This window comes from Solea solea, chromosome 1 (assembly GCF_958295425.1).
Source record: "Solea solea chromosome 1, fSolSol10.1, whole genome shotgun sequence".
Lineage (NCBI taxonomy): Eukaryota > Metazoa > Chordata > Actinopteri > Pleuronectiformes > Soleidae > Solea > Solea solea.
Genome location: NC_081134.1, coordinates 24,757,963 through 24,771,284, shown reverse-complemented (window position 1 = coordinate 24,771,284; position 13,322 = coordinate 24,757,963). Strand labels below are relative to the sequence as shown.

General features: G+C 43.5%; 1 protein-coding gene across 9 annotated transcripts; it reads left to right on the top strand.

The window, feature by feature from the left end:
* The first annotated feature begins 218 nt into the window (after positions 1 to 218).
* Positions 219 to 13,073, top strand: puf60a (poly-U binding splicing factor a). Of its 9 annotated transcripts, XM_058632564.1 has the most exons (13): positions 219 to 610; positions 1,141 to 1,191; positions 1,346 to 1,367; positions 1,454 to 1,549; positions 1,814 to 1,900; positions 7,745 to 7,795; positions 7,869 to 8,030; positions 8,120 to 8,212; positions 8,555 to 8,768; positions 9,472 to 9,638; positions 9,909 to 9,993; positions 11,092 to 11,327; positions 11,915 to 13,073. In XM_058632564.1, the coding sequence occupies exons 2-13, from the start codon at positions 1,163 to 1,165 to the stop codon at positions 12,212 to 12,214; spliced, it is 1,542 nt and encodes a 513-aa protein (XP_058488547.1). In that variant the 5' UTR covers positions 219 to 610; positions 1,141 to 1,162; the 3' UTR covers positions 12,215 to 13,073. The 9 variants fall into 9 exon arrangements, with proteins under 9 accessions (XP_058488547.1, XP_058488566.1, XP_058488516.1 ...); XM_058632583.1 differs by lacking the exon at positions 1,141 to 1,191; XM_058632533.1 differs by having other exon boundaries at positions 1,346 to 1,549.
* The last annotated feature ends 249 nt before the right edge of the window (positions 13,074 to 13,322 follow it).

Below are 13,322 nucleotides of genomic sequence, written 5' to 3'. Positions count from 1 at the left end.
GACTGTTGATTTTACTCTTCATCAGCAAAAACATCAGATATATTTAAATTTCAGTCAGTTCTTTTTTTGTACCAGTAGTTTTATGATTATTTATTAGTTTTGATCCAGTTATTATTATTGTTATTATTTAAATGTTTGATATAATACTGGAGTAAATGTCGAGGACTCTGGTGTGTGATGTGTGTCTCTCACAGAGATTTACAAATATAACAAATATAAACCCTGTCATTATTATTACATATTAGAACAAAAGGTCAAACAAACCTGTTTACTTACTTAGTCTCTGTTAATATTAAGTAACTATGTTATCTCTAATTATAGTTATTTTAGACTTTTCACCTGATTATTGGGACATGCCCACATCATCGCGCTGTGACACATCTGGACGGTCCTTGTCTGTACTTGATGAGTATTTACTTCTTAAGTCCTAAAGTACACCCTTGCATACTTCAGAAATGGCCCGGGTCTTTTACTTTGAAACCTGCTCCTAGAGGAAGTGACGTAGGTGGTGACGCTGTTTCCGCTGCTCACAGCGACTCAAACGTCCAAAACAATCGATTATTGATTAGTATCGAGGATGATCAGCTGAATGGAGGTGACGGTTTCTGCGGTAAGATCGAAAACTCAGCAGCTGTTCGCATGCTGTACTAACGTGCTAAGCTAATGTGTTGAGCTAATGCTAAGCATCGATCCAAATGATCAGCTGATCAAAGCTCGTCGATACGAGGGGAGGAGCTACGATAAAACTGTGTGTGTGAAATTAGAATTATAAATCTCATCAAATTTAATGAGATTATATTTAGAAAGTTTTTGTCACAGTGAAGTGATTTTTACTAACATATATGTATGTATACACATACGTATACACATATATGTGAATGTATACATAGATATATATTTGTGTATATATATTATATACACACATATATAATATGTCTATGTATACATACACATGTGTGTATATAATATATATACACACATATATGTGTATATATGTGTGTATATATATTATATATGTGTATATATGTGTGTGTTTACATACACACATATATATGTGTGTATATATGTGTACATATATAGGTTGCATTTGTTTTGTTCATGCTTTTTTCACAGGTTTTTTTGTGTTTGTTTTGTTCACAGGGTGAGTTTGTTTGTTCATATAATGCAGGGTGCGTTCGTTTTATTCACACGGTGAGTTTGTTCATATAATGCAGGGTGCGTTCGTTTTGTTCACACGGTGCGTTTGTTTTGTTCACAGGGTGAGTTTGTTTTGTTCACAGGATGAGTTTGTTTGTTCACATGATGCATTTGTTTTGTTCACATGGTGCGTTTGTTTTGTTCACAGGGTGCATTTGTTTTTTCACAGGGTGAGTTTGTCTGTTCACAGGGTGCATCTGTTTTGTTCACAGGGTGCGTTTCTTTTGTTCACATGGTGCGTTTGTTTTTTTCACAGGTTGTGTCGACTCTCATCATGGAGAATGGACAGAGCACCACCAGCAAGCTGGGCCTGCCACCACTCACCCACGGCCAACAGGAGGCGCTGCAGAAGGTCACTGATGCTCAGTTCACATGAAATCTGACCTAAATAAAGATGCATTGCCCCCTGGTGGCTGCTGCATTATTATAGGTCTTAAGCCACGCAAGTGTTGACACAGGAGGCTTGTGATTTGTTTGCTTTGATCAGTTATTGATGATTGACAACTGTAACTGATGAACAGTGATTGGTCAGCAGGTTGTGTGGGCGGGCCCTCATCAGTCATTGGTCTGAACCTGGGTCTACTCTGAGCTGTGATTGGCTGTTTCCTTTGTGCAGGCGAAGAAGTATGCCATGGAGCAGAGCATAAGGAGCGTCCTGGTCAAACAGACGCTGGCTCAACAGCAGCAGCTTAACAGCCTGCAGGTAAGCCTGAGCCCAGGTTTAATCTGGTTTAACTTTAGACTCTGGTCTAACTCTGGTTAGTCTCAGGTTTAACTCTGATTTTAGACTGGTTAATCTCAGGTTTGACTCTGGTTAGTCACTGGTTTAACTTTGATTTTAGACTCTGGTCTAACTCTGGTTAGTCGCAGGTTTAACTCTTGATTTTAGACTCTGGTCTAACTCTGGTTAGTCTCAGGTTTAACTCTGGTTAGTCTCAGGTTTAACTCTGATTTTAGACTGTGGTTCGTCTCAGGTTAAACTGGTTAGTCTCAGGTTTAACTCTGATTTTAGACTCTGGTCTAACTCTGGTTAGTCTCAGTTTTAACTCTGGTTTTAGACTCTGGTTTAACTCTGGTTAAACTCTGATTAGTCTCACGTTCAACTCTGGTTTAATTCTGGTTTAACTCTGGTTAGTCTCAGGTTTTACTCAGGTCTAACTCTGGTTTAACTCTGGTTTTAGACTCTGGATTAACTCTGGATAGTCTCAGGTTTAACTCTGGTTAGTCTCAGGTATAACTGGTTAGTCACAGGTTTAACTCAGGTCTAACTCAGGTCTATATCTGGTAGTCACAGGTTTAACTCTGGTTAGTCTCAGGTTTAACTGTAGTTTAACTCTGGTTAGTCTCTGGTTTTAGTCTCAGGTTTAACTCTGGTTAGTCTCAGGTCTAACTCTAGTTTAGCTCTGGTTAGTCTCAGGTCTAACTCTAGTTTAGCTCTGGTTAGTCTCAGGTGCAACTCTTGTTTAGCTCCGGTTAGTCTCAGATCTACCTCTAGTTTAACTCTGGTTAGTCTTAGGTCTAAATCTGGTTTATCTCTGGTTAGTCTCAGGTCTAACTCTAGTTTAACTCTGGTTAGTCTTAGGTCTAACTCTGGTTTAACTCTGGTTAGTCTCAGGTTTAACTCTGGTTTAATTCTGGTTTAACTCTGGTTAGTCTCAGGTTTAACTCGGGTCTACCTCTGGTTTAACTCTGATTTAACTCTGGTTTTAGACTCTGGATTTACTCTGGATAGTCTCAGGTATAACTCTTGTCTATATCCGGTTAGTCACAGGTTTAACTCTGGTTAGTCTCAGGTTCAACTCGGGTCTACCTCTGATTTAACTCTGGTTTTAGACTCTGGATTTACTCTGGATAGTCGCAGGTATAACTCTTGTCTATATCCGGTTAGTCACAGGTTTAACTCTGGTTAGTCTCAGGTTTAACTCTGGTTAGTCTCAGGTCTAACTCTGGTTTAACTCTGGTTTTAGTCTCAGGTTTAACTCTGGTTAGTCTCTGGTTTTAGTCTCAGGTTTAACTGGTTAGTCTCAGGTCTAACACTCAGGTTTAACACTGGTTAATCTCAGGTCTAACTCTAGTTTAACTCTGGTTAGTCTCAGGTCTAACTCTAGTTTAACTCTGGTTAGTCTCTGGTTTTAGACTCTGGATTAACTCTGGATAGTCTCAGGTTTAACTCTGATTTAACTCTGGTTAGTCTCCGGTTTAACTCAGGTCTATATCCGGCTAGTCACAGGTTTAACTCTGGTTAGTCTCAGGTTTAACTCTGGTTAGTCACAGGTTTAACTCTGGTTAGTCTCTGGTTTTAGTCTCAGGTTTAAGTCTGGTTAGTCTCAGGTCTAATTCTAGTTTAGCTCTGGTTAGTCTCAGGTCTAACTCTAGTTTAGCTCTGGTTAGTGTCAGGTGCAACTCATGTTTAGCTCCGGTTAGTCTCAGATCTACCTCTAGTTTAACTCTGGTTAGTCTTAGGTCTAAATCTGGTTTATCTCTGGTTAGTCTCAGGTCTAACTCTAGTTTAACTCTGGTTAGTCTTAGGTCTAAATCTGGTTTATCTCTGGTTAGTCTCAGGTCTAACTCTAGTTTAACTCTGGTTAGTCTTAGGTCTAACTTCGGTTTAACTCTGGATAGTCTCAGGTATAACTCTTGTCTATATCCGGTTAGTCACAGGTTTAACTCTGGTTAGTCTCAGGTTTAACTCGGGTCTACCTCTGATTTAACTCTGGTTTTAGACTCTGGATTTACTCTGGATAGTCGCAGGTATAACTCTTGTCTATATCCGGTTAGTCACAGGTTTAACTCTGGTTAGTCTCAGGTTTAACTCTGGTTAGTCTCAGGTCTAACTCTGGTTTAACTCTGGTTTTAGTCTCAGGTTTAACTCTGGTTAGTCTCTGGTTTTAGTCTCAGGTTTAACTCTGGTTAGTCTCAGGTCTAACACTCAGGTTTAACACTGGTTAGTCTCAGGTCTAACTCTAGTTTAACTCTGGTTAGTCTCAGGTCTAACTCTAGTTTAACTCTGGTTAGTCTCAGGTCTAACTGGTTTAGCTCTGGTTAATCTCAGGTCTAACTCTAGTTTAACTCTGGTGAGTCTCAGGTCTAACTCTAGTTTAACTCTGGTTAGTCTCTGGTTTTAGACTCTGGATTAACTCTGGATAGTCACAGGTTTAACTCTGATTTAACTCTGGTTAGTCTCCGGTTTAACTCAGGTCTATATCCGGCTAGTCACAGGTTTAACTCTGGTTAGTCTCAGGTTTAACTCTGGTTAGTCACAGGTTTAACTCTGGTTAGTCTCTGGTTTTAGTCTCAGGTTTAAGTCTGGTTAGTCTCAGGTCTAATTCTAGTTTAGCTCTGGTTAGTCTCAGGTCTAACTCTAGTTTAGCTCTGGTTAGTGTCAGGTGCAACTCATGTTTAGCTCCGGTTAGTCTCAAATCTACCTCTAGTTTAACTCTGGTTAGTCTTAGGTCTAAATCTGGTTTATCTCTGGTTAGTCTCAGGTCTAACTCTAGTTTAACTCTGGTTAGTCTTAGGTCTAACTTCGGTTTAACTCTGGTTAGTCTCAGGTTTAACTCTGGTTAGTCTTCGGTTTAACTCTGGTTAGTCTCAGGTCTAACTCTAGTTTAGCTCTGGTTAGTCTCAGGTCTAACTCTAGTTTAGCTCTGGTTAGTGTCAGGTGCAACTCTTGTTTAGCTCCGGTCAGTCTCAGATCTACCTCTAGTTTAACTCTGGTTAGTCTTAGGTCTAAATCTGGTTTATCTATGGTAAGTCTCAGGTCTAACTCTAGTTTAACTCTGGTTAGTCTCAGGTTTAACTCGGGTCTACCTCTGGTTTAACTCTGGTTTTAGACTCTGGATTTACTCTGGATAGTCTCAGGTATAACTCTTGTCTATATCCGGTTAGTCACAGGTTTAACTCTGGTTAGTCACAGGTTTAACTCTGGTTAGTCTCAGGTCTAACTCTGGTTTAACTCTGGTTTTAGTCTCAGGTTTAACTCTGGTTAGTCTCTGGTTTTAGTCTCAGGTTTAACTCTGGTTAGTCTCAGGTCTAACGCTCAGGTTTAACTCTGGTTAGTCTCAGGTCTAAATCCAGTTTAACTCTGGTTAGTCTCAGGTCTAACTGGTTTAGCTCTGGTTAATCTCAGGTCTAACTCTAGTTAAACTCTGGTTAGTCTCAGTTCTAACTCTGGTTTAACTCTGGTTTTAGTCTCAGGTTTAACTCTGGTTAGTCTCTGGTTTTAGTCTCAGGTTTAACTCTGGTTAGTCTCAGGTCTAACACTCAGGTTTAACTCTGGTTAGTCTCAGGTCTAACTCTAGTTTACCTCTGGTTAGTCTCAGGTCTAACTGGTTTAGCTCTGGTTAATCTCAGGTCTAACTCTAGTTTAACTCTGGTTAGTCTCAGGTCTTACACTCAGGTTTAACTCTGGTTAGTCTCAGGTCTAAATCCAGTTTAACTCTGGTTATTCTCAGGTCTAACTGGTTTAGCTCTGGTTAATCTCAGGTCTAACTCTAGTTTAACTCTGGTTAGTCTCAGGTCTAACACTCAGGTTTAACTCTGGTTAGTCTCAGGTCTAACTCTAGTTTACCTCTGGTTAGTCTCAGGTCTAACTGGTTTAGCTCTGGTTAATCTCAGGTTTAACTCTAGTTTAACTCTGGTTAGTCTCAGGTCTAACACTCAGGTTTAACTCTGGTTAGTCTCTGGTTTTAGTCTCAGGTGTAACTCTGGTTAGTCTCAGGTCTAAATCCAGTTTAACTCTGGTTAGTCTCAGGTCTAACTGGTTTAGCTCTGGTTAATCTCAGGTCTAACTCTAGTTTAACTCTGGTTAGTCTCAGGTCTAACACTCAGGTTTAACTCTGGTTAGTCTCAGGTCTAACTCTAGTTTACCTCTGGTTAGTCTCAGGTCTAACTGGTTTAGCTCTGGTTAATCTCAGGTTTAACTCTAGTTTAACTCTGGTTAGTCTCTGGTTTTAGACTCTGGATTAACTCTGGATAGTCTCAGGTTTAACTGTGGTTTAACTCTGGTTAGTCTCCGGTTTAACTCAGGTCTATATCCGGTTAGTCACAGGTTTAACTCTGGTTAGTCTCAGGTCTAACTCTGGTTTAACTCTGGTTTTAGTCTCAGGTTTAACTCTGGTTAGTCTCTGGTTTTAGTCTCAGGTTTAACTCTGGTTAGTCTCAGGTCTAACACTCAGGTTTAACTCTGGATAGTCTCAGGTTTAACTCTAGTTTAACTCTGGTTAGTCTCCGGTTTAACTCAGATCTATATCCGGTTAGTCACAGGTTTAACTCTGGTTAGTCTCAGTTCTAACTCTGGTTCAACTCTGGTTTTAGTCTCAGGTTTAACTCTGGTTAGTCTCTGGTTTTAGTCTCAGGTTTAACTCTGGTTAGTCTCAGGTCTAACACTCAGGTTTAACTCTGGTTAGTCTCAGGTCTAACTCTAGTTTACCTCTGTTTAGTCTCAGGTCTAACTGGTTTAGCTCTGGTTAATCTCAGGTCTAACTCTAGTTTAACTCTGGTTAGTCTCAGGTCTTACACTCAGGTTTAACTCTGGTTAGTCTCAGGTCTAAATCCAGTTTAACTCTGGTTAGTCTCAGGTCTAACTGGTTTAGCTCTGGTTAATCTCAGGTCTAACGCTAGTTTAACTCTGGTTAGTCTCAGGTCTAACACTCAGGTTTAACTCTGGTTAGTCTCAGGTCTAACTCTAGTTTACCTCTGGTTAGTCTCAGGTCTAACTGGTTTAGCTCTGGTTAATCTCAGGTTTAACTCTAGTTTAACTCTGGTTAGTCTCAGGTCTAACACTCAGGTTTAACTCTGGTTTTAGTCTCTGGTTTTAGTCTCAGGTTTAACTCTGGTTAGTCTCAGGTCTAAATCCAGTTTAACTCTGGTTAGTCTCAGGTCTAACTGGTTTAGCTCTGGTTAATCTCAGGTCTAACTCTAGTTTAACTCTGGTTAGTCTCTGGTTTTAGACTCTGGATTAACTCTGGATAGTCTCAGGTTTAACTCTGGTTTAACTCTGGTTAGTCTCCGGTTTAACTCAGGTCTATATCCGGTTAGTCACAGGTTTAACTCTGGTTAGTCTCAGGTCTAACTCTGGTTTAACTCTGGTTTTAGTCTCAGGTTTAACTCTGGTTAGTCTCTGGTTTTAGTCTCAGGTTTAACTCTGGTTAGTCTCAGGTCTAACACTCAGGTTTAACTCTGGTTAGTCTCAGGTCTAACTCTAGTTTACCTCTGGTTAGTCTCAGGTCTAACTGGTTTAGCTCTGGTTAATCTCAGGTCTAACTCTAGTTTAACTCTGGTTAGTCTCAGGTCTAACTCTAGTTTAACTCTGGTTAGTCTCAGGTCTAACTCTAGTTTAACCCTGGTTAGTCTCAGGTCTAACTCTAGTTTACCTTTGGTTAGTCTCAGGTCTAACTGGTTTAGCTCTGGTTAATCTCAGGTCTAACTCTAGTTTAACTCTAGTAAGTCTCAGGTCTAACTCTAGTTTAACTCTGGTTAATCTCGGGTCTAACTCTGGTTGAACTGTTGTTTTTAGAGTTTAAGTAACTTGTCCTCTCTGTCTCAGATGGCGTCCTTGTCAATGGGTCTTGGAGACGCTCTGTCGCCGCTGCAGTCAGTGAGTGTTTTTTTTCTATTGGAGCAAGCTTTAGATCAGCTGACCTTTGACCTGTGACTTGGTGTGTGTTTAGGTGGCAGCGCAGCGTCAGAGAGCTCTGGCCATCATGTGTCGAGTTTACGTCGGCTCCATCTACTACGAGCTCGGGGAGGAAACCATCAGACAGGCTTTCGCTCCGTTTGGACCAATCAGAAGCATTGACATGTCCTTTGACTCAGTGACCATGAAACACAAGGTGTGTGTGTGTGCACGCATGTGTGTTTGCATGTGTGTGTGTGTGTGTGTGTGTGTGGTTGTTCTGTCCTCATGTGTTTGTCTCCTTAGGGTTTTGCTTTCGTGGAGTACGAGGTTCCTGAAGCTGCTCAACTCGCTCTGGAACAGATGAACTCTGTCGTCCTCGGAGGGAGAAACATCAAGGTACAATATAGACCAGTCCAGACCTATACAGACCAGCACTGACAGTTCAGTCCAGATCAGTACAGACAGGTACAGATCAGTATAGACAGTACAGATCAGTTCAGGCAGGTACAGATCAGTACAGAGAGTACAGATCAGGACAGACAGTACAGATCAGTACAGACAGGTACAGATCAGGACAGTACAGGTCAGTACAGACAGTACAGACAGTACAGCTCAGTACAGATCAGTACAGCTCAGTACAGATCAGTACAGCTCAGTACAGATCAGTACAGACAGTACAGATCAGTACTGACAGTACTGATCTGTACTGACTGTGTCTCTGTGTCTCTGTGTCTGTAGGTTGGAAGGCCCAGTAACATTGGACAGGCTCAGCCAATCATTGACCAGCTGGCAGAAGAAGCTCGCGCCTTCAACAGAATCTATATTGCGTCACTTCACTCCGACCTCTCAGACGACGACATCAAGAGTGTTTTCGAGGCTTTCGGGAAAATTAAGTCGTGTGTTTTGGCCCGAGAACAAATGACAGGACGACACAAAGGCTATGGCTTCATTGGTGGGTCACGACAGGGAAGTCATGTGACATAAATATGATGAAATATGACATGAATGATGTGTCATGATGACTCATGATGACACCTGCTGACTCATGATGACACTTACTGACTCATGATGACACTTGCTGACTCATGATGACTCAGGATGACACTTGCTGACTCGTGATGACACCTGCTGACTCGTGATGACTCCTGCTGACTCATGATGACACCTGCTGACGCTGACTTGTGATGACACCTACTGACTCATGATGACACCTACTGACTCATGATGACACTTGCTGACTCATGATGACTCAGGATGACACTTGCTGACTCGTGATGACACCTGCTGACTCATGATGACACCTACTGACTCATGATGACACTTGATGACTCAGGATGACACTTGCTGACTCGTGATGACACCTGCTGACTCATGATCACACCTGCTGACTCGTGATGACACCTGCTGAATCGTGATGACACCTGCTGACTCGTGATGACACCTGCTGACTCATGATGATGCTGACTCATGATGACACCTGCTGACTCGTGATGACACCTGCTGAATCGTGATGACACCTGCTGACTCCTGTTGACACCTGCTGACTCGTGATGACACCTGCTGACTCATGATGACACCTGCTGAATAATGATGACACTTGATGACTCGTGATGACATCTGCTGGCTCAGGATGACTCAGCTGTTGTTCTTCTCAGAGTATGAAAGGCCTCAGTCGTCTCAGGATGCCATCGCCTCCATGAACTTGTTTGACCTCGGAGGTCAGTATCTAAGGGTCGGGAAGGCCGTGACTCCACCCATTCCTCTCTTAACACCGACGCCCCCTGTAGGACTCCCAACTGCTTCGACTAAAATCACTGCTCAGGTAAGCCCCACCTCCTTTTGTCCTGGTCCTAAGATCACCTGCATTTCGACAGAGAGTGTCTCAGTGGGTCAAAGGTCTCCAGTGTGATGCAGCTGACAGAGGTCAGAGGTGACTGCACTAGAATAAGGTCTTCCCCTGGTCTTTCCTCAGACCTGATAGTTGATGATGGGTATATATAAATATATTTATATATATGTACATATATATATATATACTGTATGTACATATATACATATATACATACATGTATATACTGTGTGGTGTGTTCAGGACACTCTGGGTGCCTCGGTGCTCGGAGCTCTGGCTGGAATCCCTCAGGCTGTCATGGCCGCCCAGGCTCCAGGTGTCATCACAGGTGAGAACACCAACACTCAAATAAACTCCACCCGCATCTCACCAGGATCTCCTACTGTCCAATCACATCACAGCACAGTGTCACTGTGGAGCCAACGGCTGTGAAGCTGCAGCGTTGCGCTCAGTGTTCAGGAATAAGAATATATATTGTACTGCCACTAGGGGGCGAACTAGCTGGAAGTCTATTGGTAATGAACTTCAATAGAACATGAGGACACACATGAGTGTGATTGACAGCTGCTGTCAGCAAATAGGAGCCTGGTTACAGGTGAACTTCCTGTCACCTGCACCTGTTACCTTGTTTCTTTTCTCCTGTTTATTTATGAACAACAAGCTGGAAAAAAAGGAGCAGTTCCACATGTTTGATCAGTATATAAGATATTAAAGGGACAGTTCAGGCATTTGTCAGAACCTCATAAAAAGATTTGTGTTGAAGGTCAGAGGTCACGTCCACCACTCACACACTTTGTTCCACTTGTTTGTTTTTTGTTCCACTAATAGATTTTTCTCTTTTATTGTCTTTTCTCTCTTTCTTCTCTCTCTCTGTTTCTTCTCTTCCCCCTCTTTTGACCCCCAACATTTGCACCGACAGTGACCTCTTAGCCCCTCCCCTTTGCTGCACACTGACCAACCAAGTGAAGAGGACTGTTTGTAGCCCCTCCCTTTAAACATAGTTCCTCATTCCTATTGGCCAGTGAGTTTCAGCTCCTGTGTGATTTGTGGAGATTCTGTCATGTTGTACATACACCCACACACACACACACACACACAGGTGAGCGGGCGGGTGGGCGTGGTCAGATCAGCCTCTAACTGTAAGTATCACAGAGGAAAGAGGAAGAAGGTGGAGTCTGGGTTCACTCGTTTACAGCTACTTGTTAGGTGGTGATGTGTCACAGGTGGGTGGAGTTTAAACCACTTTTTTTAACTCCACCCACCCCCCCAAACAGGGCGGCACAGGTACGGTAAACCAGTACACCCAGAGTAGATTCTGGTTGGTAGAAGAGGCCGCAGGTCAGTCACAGTCCAGTGGGTGGAACCTGTGGCCAGACTGTCTCCACCCGTCTGACCACCTGTCCTTCCTGCTTCCTGTCTGTTTCAGGCGTGACACCAACTCGACCCGGCCTGCCTCAGGTGGCTCTGGTTAACCCGGTGCTGGCCACGCCTCCCGACCCAGCTGTGGCTTTTGGTTGTGATTTGAAAAGGACGGAGGAGGAGCATCAGCAGGATGTGCAGCAGGAGGGTGCCATGGACCCGCTCAGCGAGCAGGAACATCTGAGCATCAGCGGCAGCAACGCCCGACACATGGTGATGAGGAAGCTGCTCCGCAAGCAGGAGGTACAAGCTCCACCCACTCACCACCAAAACATACAACCTCATCGTCACCTGCATGTACAAGCCCCGCCCACTAGGGGCTGGACAATATAGGACGTTGCTACTTTTTATGATAAAAAAATTCTCACCTGATCCAAGATCCTGACTGACAAGATCCCGACTGACAAGATCTGGACTCTGGTCTGAACTCTGGTCTTGACTCTGGTCTTGGCTCTGGTCTTGGCTCTGGTTGTGGCTCTGATGGTGATGGTGATGGTGATGATGATGATGATGATGATGATGATGGTAATGATGATGGTGGTGATGGTGGTGATGGTGATGATGATGATTATGATGATGATGATGATGGTGATGATGATGGTGGTGGTGATGATGGTAATGATGGTTTCTTCAGTCTTGACACTGGTCTGGTCTCTGCTCTGGACTCTGGTCTGGGCTCTGGTCTGGTCTCTGCTCTGGTCTCTGCTCTGGACTCTGGTCTGGACTCTGGTCTTGGCTCTGGTCTGGGCTCCGGTCTGGACTCCGGTCTGGACTCCGGTCTGGACTCCGGTCTGGACTCTGGTCTTGACTCTTGTTGTTTCTCCTTTCAGTCTACGGTGATGGTTCTGAGGAACATGGTGGGACCTGACGACATCGATGACGACCTGGAGGGCGAGGTCACGGAGGAGTGTGGGAAGTTCGGTCAGGTGAAACGTGTCATCATCTACCAGGAGCGTCAGGGCGAGGAGGCCGCCGCCGACGTCATCGTTAAGATCTTCGTAGAGTTTTCGGACGCGGCTGAGATGGACCAAGCCATTAGGGCGCTCAACCGCCGCTGGTTCGCCGGACGCAAGGTGGCGGCGGAGGTTTACGATCAGGAGCGGTTTGAGAACAGCGACCTGTCGGCGTAGAATCCCACGTGGAACATTTACGATTCAGGTCAAACTAAACTTCATCCGGATGTAGAGAGGGAGGCAGAGCCACATCTACGTTACTGTGATGGTATGATGACCTCCGACCTCAGGTGCACAGGTCAAACAGATGACATCACTGTGTTTTCATGTTTGATATGATTGATGTCATGTGACATTTGAATCTGTTTCAGACTAAAGCAAGGTTTTGTAATTCCTTCTGCTGCTGCTTTCAGAAACAAACATGAACATGAGGTCAGAGGTCGGTGGTGTGTTCAGGTGAATGTCAACGACCAAAACATGTAAATACAACTTTTTTTCTCTCTCTCTTTGTTTACAAAGAAATTAAAGAGCTTTTTGTCTTCATACTAAAATGAACGAGTGCGTCAGTTTTTTATTCAGCACAGACGACATCTGATGATGGTGATGATGATGATGATGATGATGGTGATGTGATGATGATGATGAAGGTGATGGTAATGATGATGATGAAGGTGATGGTATTGATGATGATGATGAAGGTGATGGTAATGATGATGATGATGAAGGTGATGGTAATGATGGTGATGTGATGATGATGAAGGCGATGGTAATGATGATGGTGATGGTAATGATGAAGGTGATGATGATGATGATGTTGATGATGGTGATGGTGATGGTGGCGATGATGATGGATGATGATGGAGATGTGATGGTGACGATGGTGATGATGATGATGTTGATGATGGTGATGATGATGATGATGGTGATGGTGGTGATGGTGAGACTTAAATATTGAATGTTTGTAAATGATCAAAATGTTTAAAGGGGACATATTATACCCTATTTCCCCCATTAAAATAGTTCCCTGGTGTCCTAATGAACATGTCAGTGACATGCCTTGGTCAAAATACCATAAGGATGAAGCATCATAGCAGTTCAATAACCCTGCTAAGCCCGCCCCTTTCAGAACGCTCGGTTTTCGTGCATGGTCCCTTTATATGCAAATGAGACACAGGCAAACACACACCCACTTCTTCCAGGGGGTTTCTGATTTGTCCTCGTTACAGCGCTTTACAGCTGGCGATCAGCGGTGCCGCGGTGGCGATCAGCGGTGCCGCGGTGGCGA